Here is a 16,107-nt window from a genome sequence, read left to right on the forward strand (position 1 = left end):
GTGTTTTTTAATTGAATTTTTCTTGTTTTTTTGTGGATTTTTTAAGCCAAAATGGATAAAAAATAAAAAGAAAAAAGAAAAACCCAAAAAAAAAGTATTTTTTTTAATTGATAAAAATATATAAAAGCTGATTTTTTCAAAAATTCAAAAGTCCTGGAAAATCATATGGAGTCATTCTTTTTTATTTCCCACTCCATCGTTGATTGGTCGCATTTCTCCGTGTTTTTTAATTGAATTTTTCTTGTTTTTTGTTGTGGATTTTTTAAGCCAAAATGGATAAAAAATAAAAAGAAAAAAGAAAAAACCCGTGGCATCATAAATTTCGCATTGTCACGTGGCATTGTTTATTTTCCGTTCGGACAAAAAATAATGAAAAAAATATTATTTCCAATTCGATCCCGATGAAAAGTTGCAGAAGTTGTAAGGAAAATCCTGAAGTGCAGAGAAAACGAGCCGAGAAGCCGTGGCGACGGGCTCCGAAGGCCAAATCAGAAGTCGAAAAGCATGGAATCGGTCCACCGGACAGTGATTCAGGGGAGGAAATATCATTTCCTTGGTATAATGTGACCGGTAAGTGAGTCATCTCGACTTTTTCGGAAATAAGCTGAGAGGCTTATATTTCTTTTTGTCGCATTTCATGAACTTTCAGCCAGTTTCAGTTATTACTCAGATGTCAAACTTTTTCGTTTTTTTGAACTCGAAAATACGATCCCGACGCGACAATTTTTGTAATATGCAAAAAGGCGTGCGCCTTTGAAGAGTACTGTAACTTCCTAACTTCCACCACGATTTTCATCGATTATTCATGGATTGTCTCCCGTTTCCGCAATTTTTAAATGTGTTTTATTTTGTTTAAAAAAAATAGCGTCTTGTGCAACATATTTGACGCACAAAATATCTCTTAAGTTAGCGAAAACTACAGTAATTCTAATTCTTTTTTTTCCATTTTCATTCGTTTCTTCGCATAATTTTCTCATTTTTATTTTTATTTTAATATTTTAGCGATAGTAAAGTAAAATTTTAATCCATCCGAGCCCGTAAATCGACTACAGTAGTCATTTATAAAGTTACTGTAGCTTTCGTTACAAGATATTTTGCGCGTCAAATATGTTGTGTGAGACGCATTATCATAATTCTGTGTTGTAGTAATAGTTTTAGTAATAGTTTTTCGTCAAAAAATGTTCTTGAAAAGTAAATGAAAACTGAAAATTCCGCTTTGCAGTTAGAGTTACTATTTAAAGGCGCATACACAATTTTGCATTCAACCAAAATTTTTCGTGTCGAGACCTGGTATCGTACGTTTCCCAAGTGTTTATGTGCAAAGGTTACCCATCATAATCCTTTTTTGCTCCGTCTTTTTGCACCACACCCAAAAAAAGCAAGAAAGAGCTCATAACCATAGAGCAATGTCTCTCTGTCTGTCTTTCTTTGTGAGCTTTTCATGTGTATGTGTCCTATTTAGAAGCACTGCATTTTCTTTCCCTCCTCCACGTCTTCCGGCTCTCTCGGTCCCCCCCCCCCCCCCCCCAACTATTCCCGATTGCGAAACACGAGCTCTTCGGGAACCGAGCCCCCACTTCCAATTCTTCGTGTCCCTCATTTTATTGCCGCATTCCGGCGAGTCTTCTTTAGTTTCAGTCGTTTGAACATTTGTTCTCGAGAAATTCGATAATTTTTATTAGGGAAAAGTAGGTTTCAAATCGAAAACTCGGCTTAAATCGTTGAATTTGAAGGAAAAATTTAATAAATAGTGTCTAAAATTATAGAAAATTATGCAAAGCTTTGACAAAGCTTTGCAAAGGCGAGAAATCAAAAATTGAATTTTTCTAGACTTGTCTAATTGCCTCTGATATGTTTTGACCTACAATTGACCTACGATCTCAGGCGGGCGCGCACGAATTCATATTTTTGTTTCGCGAAGTTTCTCTCATTTTGTTTTTCCTTCGCTATCATTTTAGGTGGTTTTCGGGTTGACTCAGCCGGTTTTTGGCCAGTTTTTTTTGTTTTAAGTTAATTTTTCTTATTTTGTCACAATTTCTTTTTGATTAATGGCAAATAATTATTATAATCTGAACATTTTGCTTTGAAACTCGAAAAAATCTAGAAAAAGAATAATTGTATCGTAGTCGTTTTCTGATTTTTACATGGAATTCAAGTCAATATTCATGTTTTTTAATGAAAAAACATGAATTTTCTCCAAGAAACGATTATTCATTTAAAGGAACATACGTGCCTGCTGAGCTCGTGTCTCGTAGCGAAATTTGTATCGTAGTCGTTTCCGCATTTTTTAGTTTTTAGACCTTTTCAAGAAATTTTCTCTGTTTTTCGCTTCAGAAAAGATCCATTTTCGCGAACATTTCTACCATTTTTTTTACAAAATTATCCTGTTACATCGATTTTGATCGATATCATCAAAATACACTAGTTTTCTCCTCCAAAACCGTCTGTTTTACATTTCTGGAGCCCACGTTTCTGACCGTTTCGCTCCGTAATCCGTTGGAAGAAGCACTCCTTTGTGTGTCCAGACCCACCCGTCCATGCTGTGTCCATCGAGCGGTCGCCTGTCTGCGTTTCTTCACTCCCCTCGCCTATTTCATCCGTTTTCCTCCCTCTACTCCCCCTTCGAACGCAATTTTCGCGCCAATTTCCCAGCAGCAGCAGCGGCAGTACTCGCCATTTCATAACATCTCCCCCGCCACTGACTAATGTTTTCCGATAGTTTATCATTTTCTTTCATGGGATATGAACAATTGTTTCCTTTATTCTTACGCTCTAATTAACTCGAATCCAATTAATTTGTTATTATTTTCAGGTAAAATGCTTGTCGTCGGGATGCATGTGGAAATCAAGCGGAGCGACGGCCGCATCCACGGTGCCGTAATCGCCGAAGTTAAGTCGAACGGCCGGTTTATGGTGGAATGGTATGAGAAGGTGAGTCGCATCCTTCGAGAAGACCATCACTCGTCACAGAATCATGCATTTCGGATGTGATGCCGAACCAAAAATCATGCATTTGGCATTGTGTACTTTCTTTCTTCTCTTTTTTCTCTTGCAATCTTTCACATTTTCAGGGCGAGACAAAAGGAAAGGAATCCTCGTTGGAAGAACTTCTCACGCTGAACCCATCACTCCAAGCACCGAAGCCTACGCCGCCGCCACAGCCTCCTCAAAAAACGCTTCAAGCGTCAACTGCTGTCAACAGACAAAACGGGATCCATGCGCAGAGCATGATACTCGATGACGAGGATACATTCCTCTTGGATCATATCAACATGATTCCGGCTAAAGGTTTGTTGGAGAGTTCTGGTTTAATATGAAACAAAAATTGATTTTCAGGTGCTTCTGCCAACAAACGACCAACGGGAGCTTTCACGCAGCACGTTCCTGTTCGTATGGCTCCTCCATCCGAAAAGCCTCTCCCGACTCGTCGTGCTCCGTCACCGAAGGAGGATGCTGCTCCTGCACCGAAGTCTACTCGTACGACAGCAGCCTTCAAGCCAGATCTTGATAGTACGGCGATCACGGTTCCGAAGCACACTGCAAGGCGCACAGTTGTGGTAGCTCCAGCTCCGGCCCCTGTTCCTGCTCCACCAATCGCCAACATGACATCACAGCGAGCCCCGTCTCCAGTGGCAAGAGTTCCGTCGCCGAAGAACGTACCGCGGTCGTATCCACAACAGGATGTTCAGCCGTCGAATGGGAACTTTGCTTTCGCGGAGATGATTCGCAACTACAGAGCCCAGATCGACTATCGTCCGTTGAGCATGTTCGACGGTGTCAACGAGAATCGGATTTCCGTTTGCGTTCGGAAGCGCCCACTGAACAAGAAGGAGCTGACGAAAGCGGAGGTCGATGTGATCACGATCCCTTCTCGTGACATCACAATTCTCCATCAACCACAAACACGTGTCGACTTGACAAAGTATCTGGACAATCAGAAGTTCCGATTCGATTACTCTTTCGACGAGTACGCCAACAACGAGCTGGTCTATCGGTTGGTTTTTTTAATTTTTCAGTTTTCGTTTTTAAAAATGATATTTTCAGCTTCACTGCAGCACCACTCGTGAAAACCGTCTTCGACAATGGAACTGCGACGTGCTTTGCCTACGGTCAAACAGGATCCGGAAAGACGCACACAATGGGTGGAGATTTCTCCGGAAAGAAGCAGAATGCGTCGATGGGAATCTACGCGTTGACGGCACGAGATGTGTTCCGGATGCTCGAGCAGCCACAGTACCGTCGCAAGGATCTCTCGGTGCACTGTGCGTTCTTCGAGATTTACGGAACGAAGACGTACGACTTGCTCAACGATAAGGCCGAGCTTCGTGTGCTTGAGGATAAGATGCAGAAGGTGCAGGTTGTTGGGCTCAAAGAGGAGCAAGCGCACAATGAGCAGGATGTCTTGGAGCTCATCAACAAAGGAACTCTGGTCAGAACCGCTGGAACCACTTCGGCAAACGCGAACTCGTCGCGTTCTCACGCCATATTCCAGATCATTCTTAGACAGTTAGTTTTTGTTTTTACGTGAAGATTGCTTTAAAATTAATTATTTTCAGAGGCAAAAAGGTGTGGGGCAAGTTCTCGTTGATCGACTTGGCTGGAAACGAGCGAGGACAAGACACGAGAGAATGCGATCGTGACACGCGGAAAGAGGGCGCCAACATCAACACATCGCTGCTCGCACTGAAGGAGTGCATCCGTGGAATGGCTCGCAACAGCTCACATGTCCCGTTCAGACAGTCGAAGCTCACGATGGTTCTCCGAGACAGCTTCATCGGTGAGAAGTCCAGGACAGTGATGATCTCGATGATTTCGCCAGGGATCTCGTCGAGTGATCACACGCTCAACACACTTCGCTACGCGGATCGGTAGGAATTTTATTTATTTTTTGCTAAAAAAAATTCACATTTTTCAGTGTCAAAGAAATGGGAACCGACGGAAGCGGCGAAGCAACCCCAATTCGAGACGAGGAATTGTTCCTGCCCCCATCGGCAGACAAATCGGATGAAGAGTACGATGAGATGGTCGAGAAGCAAGAACATCGTCGAGTAGCGGTCGATCACGTCCGGAACCTGAAAGATATGTCTGAAAAGATCATACGCGAAACGACGATTGTCCTCTCCAACGAGCCGAGTGCTGCCCAGAAAGCCGAATGCCTCGCCAAGCTTGATCAACTTGCGCAGATAGTCTCGAACACCCGTGTCGCCGTGGAAAACGTCTGATTGCTGATTCCCGCGACGATATGCTACCCACTTCATGTACCATGATTATTACTCCCCGCCCCCCTCATTATTCACCATTTTCTATTTATTTTTATCGCATTCCTCCAATATTTTACCGTATTTATTTCATTTAGGGTATGTGAAAATTATTTGACCCTCCCCTTCCATCTTTTTCCCCTCTCGTTGTGAATATTTTACGGGTCCCCATTTTTTCTCGGTTCCGTTTTAAATGAACCATTTTATTCGTTTAATCAGTGTTCAATTTGAAGGTGGCTGTTCCGGAATTCATGCACAATTAAGTCGTTCTCTTGAGGCCCCACGAAAAGGGGAGCAGAACGAAAAGGGGATCTGCAAAAAGGAGATCTGCGAAAAGGGGAGATACGAAAAGGGGAGATACGAAAAAGGGGAGATACGAAAAGGAGATCTGGCACTGTGCCAAACGCTATTTTTCTCGAAGAAAACAATACAACGATGCTCCGATGTTACGCGTCGCGTGTTGTTAAGCGTATCTTCTAGAAGAAAATTTCAAAAATCAACGTGCGTTGCGTGAGAAAAATTGCGTTTTGTGCGTTTGGCACAGTGCCAGCTCCCCTTTTCGTATCTCCCCTTTTCATATCTCCCCTTTTCGCAGATCCCCTTTTTGCAGATCCCCTTTTTGCAGATCCCCTTTTCGTTCTGCTCCCCGTTTCGTGGGGCCTCGTTCTCTTCAAAAAATCGTTGTGATACCCAGCATGCTCCTTTAAACTTGCGTGGGATCCTGGTTTGTTCTGAGTTGATGTTAGGCTGTAATTGCTCGTTCTATAATAACGAGACGTGGTAGTCGGTCTCGACACGACACATTTTAATTAAATGCAAACGTGTGCGCGCCTTTAAAGATTACTGTAATTCAAAATGTTCGTTACTGTAGAATTGTCATCGATTTTTCATGTGTTTTTCACAATTTGTTAAAAATTCTGTGTTTTTAATAGTTTTATTTAACTTTTTTCAATAAATAAATATATTTTTGTCGAAAAACGATGAAAAATCAATGAAAATCCCGCACCAACAAAATTTTGGAACTACAGTACTCTACTCTTTAAAGGCGCACACCGTATCGCATTTAACAAAAACATTCTAATTGTATTTTATATTTTTCATAAAAAGAAAAGCTATAATAGTTTTGAAACTTTTTTATTTCCATCGATGGCGCACACGACACTGGAGGACAAACCAAAAATTACAATTAATATCGATTTTTAATGAGAAATGGGAGAGACAACGTACACGAATTTAGCAGAAGTTTTCTTTTTTTTTAATAGAAGAAACCTAAAGGAAATGTAATAATATTTCTAACAAATTTGTCTGATCACCGTCAACAAGAGGATATAGAAGAAAAAACAAAGAATGATGAGTTGAGCAAAGAAAAAAGATCCTAAAGATCTCTAAAAGAGATCCTTTCGATTTCGGGTCTCGAAACGAAAACGATCGCACTACAAAAGAAAAAAAATTGGAAAACTTAGAAAATATGAAAGAGTCTGAAAAATGAGATGGGCGGCGGCTGGGCTCACTCTGATTGAGGGAGCACTGTCATTTTTAGTCGCGTTTATCCTTGATTGGAGCTTCAACTGAAAATCACCAAAATTATTTCTTTTTCCAGGGAAATTTAGTTTCAAATCCTGCATTGCCATGGACGAGATCGACAGTCGACAAAATTGCACACCATTCGGTAAAGAAAAGAGGCACTCCCTGAACAGACACATTGGTTAGGTTAGAGAAAAAACAGAAGGAAGTAAGGTTTTTTAAAGGATCACTTTTATTTGTGAGCTCCTAATAGATTCACACGCAACAAAAATTAATTTAAAAAAAGGATAATAATAAATTATTATGAAAAAAGGGGAGAACAATGGGGATGTGGAGAGCGAGAGACGTAGAACTTTCAGTGGACAAGAAGGAAGGGAAACACAAAAAATTAGCAAAAAAAACATATATATTTGTAGGGAAATTGTGGCGATTTGGACAAAATACAATGAGCAACGAGGAAGAAATCCTAAAAGTAGGGAGAGGGGGGTTTACACGAAGGATTATGGATCAGTTAACACACTGCAGAGAGAAAAAGGGAAAAAGGCCCAAAATGATTAGAACAAGAAAGAGAGAGAAAATAAAGAGAAATCATCACAAGTTGTTTGAGAGGCGGTTGGTTTGGGGGTTAGAAGAACTTCAATCACAATTCGTTATGTAACTTGTCGGGCGTGACAACCGCGTCGAATTTCGACGGATCGACAGATGGACCGACGAGCGCATGGTTAATGAGCTCGGCGTACGGGCCCAACATCCACGCAAAGTAGGCGAGCGTCACAGACACCCAGGCGAGCAGCGAGATGGCACTACGTGCCTTCGCGCCGACCGTCTCCGGCTTACCGTCGATGTAGTTTCTGGCGATGAACTTGAGAATTTCATCGAGAAGGAGCACTGGCAGTGAGATCTTCAACACGGCGATCCATTCGACCCAGTTGAGAGGGGTGATCTGAAGATTTGAATTAGATGTTTCGATTAATATATGATTAATTGTGATACCTGGAAGATGGTGGCCATGATGTCAACGTAGAGAATGACAAAGTGAAGAGACATCGAAAGGGAAATGGCGGCCATCAGCCAGATGTTCTTCCATGGTGGCATCACTAAAAGCGATTGATTCTCGGAAAGTGAGTTGATGGCGTTGAGCATCTCAATGGTGACAAGCACGGACAGAGCCATGGCGTTCGGGTGATTGTCCTCGAATACGGCGCAGTCAAGATCGGCAAAGTTGTCTGGCTCGATTTCACATCTCATCCAGTGAGTGAGCTGGTAGTAGGTGATCTGTGGTCCCTCCTCGTACAACAAGAACCACCACATTGAGGCTCCGACGGTGGCAACTCCGACGTAGGCTGGAAAATTTCAATTTTAGAATTATACTTTTTTAGGGGAATTTTTTAAACGTACTTCCGACAGCAAGATATCTGAAGAAGAGCCATCCAGAGATGAGTCCATCGTTGGCTGAACGTGGATGTCTGTCCATAATGTCAAGATCTGGTGGATTGAATCCGAGAGCAGTGGCTGGAAGACCGTCAGTGACCAAGTTAACCCAGAGAAGTTGAACTGGAATGAGAGCCTCTGGAATTCCGAGTGCGGCGACCATGAAGATGGAGACGACTTCTCCGACGTTAGATGAGATGAGATATCTGATGAATTGTTTCATGTTGTTGTAAATAGCACGTCCTTCTTCGACAGCAGACACAATGGATGCGAAGTTATCGTCAGCAAGAACCATTTCAGATGCAGACTTGGCGACAGCAGTTCCTGATCCCATAGAAATTCCGATTTCGGCCTTCTTCAAAGCTGGAGCGTCGTTGACTCCGTCTCCGGTCATAGCAGTAATCTCTCCCTGGGATTGAAGGATATCGACAATCTTGGACTTGTGAGATGGCTCGACACGGGCGAAAAGCTTAGCTCTGCGGCAGGCTTCAGATTGTTGCTCTGGTGGAAGATCGTCAAATTCACGTCCAGTGTAAGCTTTTCCAGTGGTATCCTCGTTCTCTCCGAAGAGTCCGATTCTTCTTCCGATAGCCTCAGCGGTGTTCTTGTTGTCTCCGGTGATCATGATGACACGGATTCCAGCGTGGTTACAAGCCTTGATCGAGTCCGAAACTTCAGTTCTTGGGGGGTCAAGCATTCCGACGACTCCGACAAATGTGATGTCTTGTTCGTATTTGACGAATTGGGTAGAGTCTTCGAGGTTCATGTTGCTAACGCTGACTGGGGTATCGATGGTTCCGAGGGCAAGACAACGAAGGGTATCTCTTCCGGTTCCGTATTGCACGCATTGGTCAACAATCTTCTGAGTCATGGCAGAGGTGAGTGGAACCTTTTGTCCGTTAACTCTGACGTGGGTGCATCTTCCGAGAACTCCTTCTGGGGCTCCCTTCACGAACATCTTGGCTCCAGATCCTCCGGAAGCTGGGAAGCAGTAGGCGGACATGGATTTACGATCACGGGAGAACTCGAGTGTGAACTCCTTCTTCCATTTTTGTTGGATGACACGGTTGCAAACTCCTCCGAGCTCCTTTGGTGAAAGTCCGGCTTTCGAGGTTCCGAAAACATTCATCTTCTCAGCAAGAACGATAAGAGCAGTTTCAGTGGCTTCTCCGACTTTCTCGTAGATCTTCTTGGTCTCATTGTAATCAACAGATGAATCATTGCACATAGCGCAGATCATGGCCAACTCGGTGAGTGATTCGAATTCTCCAGCAGCTGGGTTGATTTCACGTCCATTGGTGGAAACCTTTCCGACTGGCTCGTAGGTGGATCCGGAGATGGCGAACTCGGTGAAGTTGATGTTGTCTCCAGAAGCTTGTCCAGCGATGAACATCTTTGACACAGACATCTGGTTGGTGGTGAGAGTTCCAGTCTTGTCAGAGCAGATAACAGATGTGCATCCAAGAGTTTCGACGGATGGAAGGGATCTTACAATAGCGTTCTTCTTGGCCATACGGCGAGTTCCGAGGGCAAGGCACGTGGTGATGACAGCTGGAAGTCCTTCTGGAATAGCAGCGACGGCAAGAGCAACGGCGATTTTGAAGTAGTAGATTGCTCCCTTAACCCATGATCCACCGTGAGCTGGATCGTTGAAATGTCCAATGTTGATAGCCCAAACAGCAACGCAAATAACAGAGATAACCTTGGAAAGTTGCTCTCCGAATTCGTCCAACTTCTGTTGAAGTGGTGTCTTCTCATTCTCGGTCTCAGCCATTTCGGTACGGATCTTTCCGATTTCAGTGGTCAATCCGGTTCCGAAGACGATTCCACGAGCCTTTCCAGATGCGACATTGGTTCCCGAGAACAGACAATTCTTCTTGTCCTGGTTAACAGCGCGTGGATCTGGCACAGAGTCGGTGTGCTTGATAACAGACACAGATTCTCCGGTGAGGATGGACTGATCGATACGGATGGTGGTGGAGTAGATCTTCACAAGACGGAGATCGGCTGGGATCTTGTCTCCGACTGAAAAATATATGGTTTAAAATTTGAAAGTTAAAAAAAAAAGTTTTTGCTAACCTGAAACTTCGACAAGATCTCCTGGCACGAGTTCCTTAGCGCGAACCATCTGAATTCCGTGGTGTCCGGATCGGATGACCTTGGCCATTTCTGGTTCGTATTCCTTGAGCGCTTCGATGGCCGATTCAGCATTTCGTTCCTGGAAAATTATGACAAATTAGATGGAAATTTGTGGCAAATTGAGGCAAATAGTGCAGCCCAATCCATCAACTATTCTATCACCCAATATCTTTTTCACATATCCCTCACTTTTTGCGTACGTAAATGCGAAGCTCATGACGCACGCCTTTCCTTCATCATTTTCTTCTTTTTTCAAAAACTTTTCGGCGCAAAGAGCATTTCTTCCGGACCGCCCGTTACACTATTTTTTCTTTAGGGACTCTTTTTCCCTATCTCTCTCACCAACAAAAACAAGTCAAAAAGACATTATTTCTCTCTCTCTCTCTCTGTGCAATCACTCCTAGTTCCTTTCTTTTGATCTACAAAAACACAGAAAACAACTGTGCTTTTTCTTCTTCTTCTTATTTTCTTTCAGCGCGTGCGCCTGTCTGTGTTGTTCCTACCTGCCACACTCCGACGGTCGCGTTGGCAATAAGAATGAGAAGGATGACGAACGGTTCGACGAACGCCGTCACTGCTTCTGTCTGATCTTCGTGCTCTTCGAAAAGGGCGAGCACAAACGAGATGATGGCGGCGAGGAGGAGAATCTTGACGAGAAGATCGTCGAATTGCTCGAGAATCAGCTCCCACAGTGATTTTCCCTCTTCGGCGGGCATTTCTGGAAAAAATTCAATTTTTAATGAGAAATCCATGTAAAAAACCAACCATTTTCTCCATATTTGTTCCTCAATGTTTCAACTTGCTGTGGAGTCAATCCCTCCGGACCCGTTCCGAAGAATTTGCACACCTGGAAAATAAATTGTATTAAAAACTAAAATTTAAAAACTATAAAAGTACCTCATTGGCGTCTTTGGCATGCGCGTCCTCCATGTTGACGGCTGTAACCCAAGTAGTTTGGTTTTATCTGAAAATTGAAAATTGAAAAAAATAAATAAAGTAAGAAATGCTAGTTTGATGATGAAAAGGAATAAGAATGAATGAAGAAGTGATAAGCGAGAGCAGGAGAGAAGAAGAAGAAGAAGATGAGGCCGCCGGTGGCAGGAGCCCGAGCACACAGCCAACACTGAGCTGTGCTGGCAGAGAGAGAGGACCCGGTGTAAAGTAAAATAAAAACATCTCTTTACGACAACGGGAAATATCAGGTTCGGCAGGGAGTAACAGGCGGAGAAACTCGAGAGATGAGGTGGCATCCGAGGAGAAATCAGACGATCTTCCCTGATATCTCTCGGCGGCTTCCCAGGCGGCGCCATCTCCCGACGACATCGCGCGCCGGGATCCTGTGTGCTCCATTCTCTGGAGCTTCTCGGCTCAAAAGATGAATAGAGAGAGAGAGACAACGGAACGAAATCAAGCAGGGATAACACATAAAATCTCGACATTGTGTGTGTGTGTGTGTGTGATATGGCACACACTGGCGGTGGTGGTGACCTTTAGTCAATCCAGTGTAATAAAAAATAAAATGAAAAACGGGGAGAAAAGATATCATGGTCCCAGTTCCAGCGAATTTTAATTCTAGACTGTCATTTTTGGAGAGAAAAGCGACGAAAATTGCGAAACTATAGGGATGTCTCGATTTTTTGTTCAAAATGATGACAAAAAACTAATTTAGATTCGGTTTTCCGGAAATGTGAGACTAGGCGAACTTTTTTCGTGATAAATCCTGGCCACTGTGACTGAAATCGTGGCGAGACCCTCAATATTTCGGGAAATTACCATATATTTCGTGTATTTTTGAAAAGAAAATTGCGAAACAACAGGATTTTCACGATTTCTTGTTGAAAATGATGACAAAAACCCATTTTAGGTCCAATTATGCGGAAATTAAACACTAGAATTTGAAATTTTATAAACTTTTAAACCAAATGAACCACTAAGACCGAGATCGTGGCGAGACCCACAAATTTCGTGTATTTTTGGCAAGAAAATTGCGAAATTACTGTAATTTCTCGATTTTCTATTAAAAATGATGAGAAAAATCTATTTTAGATTCTAAAAGACATGTAAAAGGCGGAGTTTGATGCGAAAATCTATCTCTCTCTCCCCTCCAAACCGTAAAGAACATTAATATCTTTCCCATCAATCTCGGATAAAACTTCATTATTTGGCCAACTTTTTTTCATTTCTGTTTGTAAATTCTCTCATCTTTTGCTCGGACACACACACTTTGGCAGACAGAGCGCAGCAAAAAATTGAATCGAGAAGGAAAAAATCCGTTGATCTCATATTTTGAGAAACAAGCGAGGGGTGGGAATTTTTTTTTGAATCAATTTCAACGAGACACACTCTTTCTGAATAACCAGTTTTCTTTATCAACTTTTTTTTTGATGAGAAATAGAAAATGTATGTCTGACCTAGACTTTTAGAACAAGAACTAGAACTCTCTGGCCTAAAATTTTAAAAAAATTTCCAGATAAAATCTAAATGGACGGAAAACAAGAAGGTAGAAACGTCAGGAGTGGTGTACCATTTAAAAAAAATCAATACACCAAGGGGAATAATGAGGAGTGAGTGGGGACGAAAGAGCGGGAGACTACGAACAACGATGACGTGTAGTAATACCACCGAAAGTGAGTGTGGTGTGTAGTTGCGCGTCGAATGTGGTGCATTCACGACCGCGGCATACAAGGAATCGTCGAGAACACACGAAGATGATTGTGTGCTGCTGGAGGCGGAGGTGGTGTGGAGACAACCGACCCACAAAACTGCATCACTTTTTTTTTGTGACCTACATAAATATAAAGTAAAGAAACCAAATTTTTTTTGTTACTGGGTGAAAGAGACGACGCTCTTGATAAGGCAATTCACCGTCTCAGACGTGATGTTTTTTTTTCCTGTTGGGTCAAGTGAGAGGAAGCACGGTGTGAAGAGCCGAGTGCAAATAGACAGCGGATCACTATTATCACAACAACTAATTTTACGCGGGGAGGAAAAGATAAATAGTGTTCTTTTTTCGTGTTTTTCCTTTAAAAACAAACTTCTAATTTGAGCTTTTACTCATTTCTGAAGACTTTTATTCTAAATCGGCAAATTCTTTTAATTGAGAATTTTCAAAAAAGCTTCTCGTAATTACATCTTAAGATAAATATTAAATTTAAAACAAGAATTTTTCTAGTACCCATGAATTAAGCTAGTTTTTCTAGAGTTCTTGAAAAAACTTTTGCCTATTTAGTAATTAAAAAAAATTGAAACTAATTTTTATTTTTTAAAATTTAAACTTCAAAACTAGCGGCGAATGCTGTCTAAAAAGTGTCGGCTTAAAAGGAAGACTTACTACGGATGTTTTTTCGGCTCCGTTCTCTTTTTCCTAACATCGTCAGCCTCTTCCTTTTACAAATCGGGAAAAAAAGCTAAAAACCCACACCTTCATCAAGGAATATGGGAGTCTATGAATCGATTAATGTGTGAGAGAGTGAAGAGAGTGCATAAAGAAGAAAGAATGGCTCATGCGACGTTCGATAAGGTCCCCCTCCTCGTCTCCCTAGTAATATATTGAGAGCAGCTGCCCCACACGGGGCTCCAAAATGAGCACACATTTGGAGTTTGTCTTCAATATCGATCGATAATAATCCGCCCTTGTCATGTACTGTTAGGGCGAGTGCCAATGAAACACTTTATCATGTCGAAGAACTCTGAGTGTGTGTAATCAAATTATCAATAAAAATGCTAGGCTTTTTGGCGGAAAGAGAGAAGTCAAAGAAGGAAATGCTCGCGCCGACTTCAAAAGTTTCTCTTTGAAGAAAGCACCGAATTTTGCAAGGAAAAGCAGTATTTTTTTGCTCTGCAGCCGGACGAGGGGGGGGGGGATAAAAACAAGTTCGATCTGTCTGAACTCTCTCTCGTTCCCGCGCTTTCTCTCGCGTTTTGAATAGAATGCATGAGATAGTGTGACGAATACTTGGAGACGCAGAGACAATGAGAGCATCTGTCCAGACGGAGGTCGTGGCGTGATTGAATGAGCTCGTCGCTCGAGGGCACGAAGACAAGTTGGCACAGATAACGGGCGGGGCTTACCGACGATCCCGGAGGTTCACGTGAAACAGAGAAGAAGTCGCAGCAGAGTACGGATCCAACAATGGGTACGGTAGTGGGATATCCTAGTGTCAGCAGTCGGCAAGTAACTAGACTTTCGGCAAAATCAGAAGCTTCAGAGAGGAGATGGAGCCTACACAACAATCTCGATAACATTAAAATTCAGTGATCTCTGTCAGGATCGCTAGAAATCACACGGAAGTCGAAAACTAAAAACATTTCGAAGGAATTCGAGATTTTGATCTTTTGATAAACCTACAACATCTCAAGCTTCACTCTGGTTCTGAATGCGCTAATTTTTTTTAATTGGAATAAATGAAAAATCATAAGATCAAAGAAAGATCAGAAAAATTTCAATGTTTCCCTACAAAATCAACAGACAAAAAAGTAATGAAAACTGTCATCGGATTTTCGAAACAATCAAGAGACTTACTTCGAAATAAAATTGAAATTCAATCTCGGGGCGTGGGAGCAAGAGCAAAAAGGGGGCGCCGGCGACAGGTTGACAAACAGTAATTGATAAATCCAAGATATATATCTTGGGCAAGCAAACACTGGGCTCTCTCTCCAACTTTATCTCAAATTCGTTAAAATCGGAGGGCTTTTTTCGGTGCCCCGGATGCCCCGCTTAATGACGACAATTCTTTTCACACCTAAACCCAGAGTGCAAATATTTGAGAATTCGAAGAAGGACAGGTCAAAGTGCTAGATGAATATGGAAACAATTAATAAAACTCAATTAGTATTATCAAAAACCGAAAAGTTATTAATGAAACTATAAAACTCGGCGCGGGGGACGTGTGATCGGAAATGTACTGTTTTGAAGTTAGATAACGGCATGTGACACATGTTACCAGCTGGTTGCACGTGTTTAAATAATTTCAAATGGGAAAAATGAGGAAAAAAACTTTAAAAATGAAGAAAAATCAGTTGGAAAGAAGAAAAGAACTGCAAAAAATCGATGAAAAAGGCAAAACGTGTTGATGGGTTTAAAGGGAGGCTCTTTGACCTAGGCGCCGGGTCTCGCAACGATCTTGAAAGTCTTACGGTAAAAATTAAATATAACGTATCTTTTCATGGGTTCAGGCTAATTATTTTGTAAATTAAATATTTTTAAAAATAACTAAAATATTTTTAAAAATTTTCAACTGCAAAAAAATACATTAAACAGGTCTAAAATAGAGAACACTACGTTTACACAACTACGGTAGCAGTAGTTTCACGTGTGTCTTTTTTGTAATCTCCATAAAAAATCAATAAATAATTCATTTTTCATGTGAAAACTCGTGTTTTAGGCAAATATTTCTTGATTTTTCCCAGAAATCACAGTGAAAAACTAAATATTTCGAGTTAAGCGAAAAAATTTCCAGATTTTTACAGGAATTTTCTCTGTATTCCCCGAAGTTAGTTCTTTTGCTCTTCAGAAGTTATTTTTTTCCTCCAATGAAAAGATGATAATAAAAAGAAGGAAGCTGACACACGCAATCAACAAAACTTTGATAGTTGAGAGAGAGAGAACGAGTGAAAACGAGTAGTTCTTTAGTCTCACAGAAGCACATCGATAAAAAGCGACAGATGCTCTTTTATTTCGATTTGAAAAGTTGGGAAGCAGGAAGAAAATCGAATGTTTAGACAAATACGCGATGGAGGAAAAAACATCTGAAAA

The 16,107-nt window shown here is 41.8% G+C and overlaps 2 protein-coding genes, 1 long non-coding RNA gene and 5 other non-coding genes across 11 annotated transcripts; 5 read left to right on the forward strand and 3 right to left on the reverse strand.

The window, feature by feature from the left end:
• Nucleotides 1-396: 396 nt before the first annotated feature.
• klp-7 (Kinesin-like protein) lies at nt 397-5,471 on the forward strand. Of its 2 annotated transcripts, NM_001027506.4 has the most exons (7): nt 397-570; nt 2,813-2,931; nt 3,072-3,288; nt 3,337-3,994; nt 4,045-4,506; nt 4,557-4,868; nt 4,916-5,471. In NM_001027506.4, exons 1-7 carry the CDS (start codon nt 402-404, stop codon nt 5,220-5,222), a joined length of 2,244 nt encoding a protein of 747 aa, NP_001022677.1. In that variant the 5' UTR covers nt 397-401; the 3' UTR covers nt 5,223-5,471. The 2 variants fall into 2 exon arrangements, with proteins under 2 accessions (NP_001022677.1, NP_001022678.1); NM_001027507.5 differs by lacking the exon at nt 397-570 and having other exon boundaries at nt 4,916-5,470.
• Nucleotides 1,954-1,974, forward strand: 21ur-9572. The gene has a single exon (NR_052715.1).
• On the reverse strand, nt 2,510-2,654 carry K11D9.7. The gene has a single exon (NR_052716.1). It is a non-coding gene; the product is annotated as an Unclassified non-coding RNA K11D9.7 (non-coding RNA).
• A 906-nt stretch (nt 5,472-6,377) lies between the features above and the next one.
• On the reverse strand, nt 6,378-11,316 carry sca-1 (Calcium-transporting ATPase; the record flags this gene model as incomplete). 3 transcript variants are annotated; one of them, NM_066984.9, is made up of 8 exons in its annotated part: nt 6,378-6,826; nt 7,620-7,725; nt 7,776-8,125; nt 8,181-10,238; nt 10,293-10,431; nt 10,856-11,070; nt 11,118-11,199; nt 11,250-11,316. In NM_066984.9, 8 exons carry the CDS (start codon nt 11,280-11,282, stop codon nt 6,795-6,797), a joined length of 3,015 nt encoding a protein of 1,004 aa, NP_499385.3. The 3 variants fall into 3 exon arrangements, with proteins under 3 accessions (NP_499385.3, NP_499386.1, NP_001122708.1); NM_066985.7 differs by lacking the exon at nt 6,378-6,826 and having other exon boundaries at nt 7,004-7,725; NM_001129236.4 differs by lacking the exons at nt 6,378-6,826; nt 10,856-11,070; nt 11,118-11,199; nt 11,250-11,316 and having other exon boundaries at nt 7,423-7,725; nt 10,293-10,380.
• On the forward strand, nt 8,848-9,600 carry K11D9.5. The gene is made up of 2 exons (NR_052717.1): nt 8,848-9,091; nt 9,539-9,600.
• Nucleotides 11,317-11,396: 80 nt separating the features above from the next.
• K11D9.6 lies at nt 11,397-11,536 on the reverse strand. Its single transcript, NR_052718.1, has one exon. It is a non-coding gene; the product is annotated as an Unclassified non-coding RNA K11D9.6 (non-coding RNA).
• A 198-nt stretch (nt 11,537-11,734) lies between these two features.
• Nucleotides 11,735-15,717, forward strand: linc-129. The gene is made up of 2 exons (NR_101850.1): nt 11,735-11,835; nt 14,206-15,717. It is a non-coding gene; the product is annotated as a long non-coding RNA linc-129 (long non-coding RNA).
• Nucleotides 14,114-14,471, forward strand: K11D9.8. Its single transcript, NR_052719.1, has one exon. It is a non-coding gene; the product is annotated as an Unclassified non-coding RNA K11D9.8 (non-coding RNA).
• Nucleotides 15,718-16,107: the final 390 nt, after the last annotated feature.

This window comes from Caenorhabditis elegans, chromosome III, assembly GCF_000002985.6.
Source record: "Caenorhabditis elegans chromosome III".
In the NCBI taxonomy this organism is placed as follows: Eukaryota; Metazoa; Nematoda; class Chromadorea; order Rhabditida; family Rhabditidae; genus Caenorhabditis; species Caenorhabditis elegans.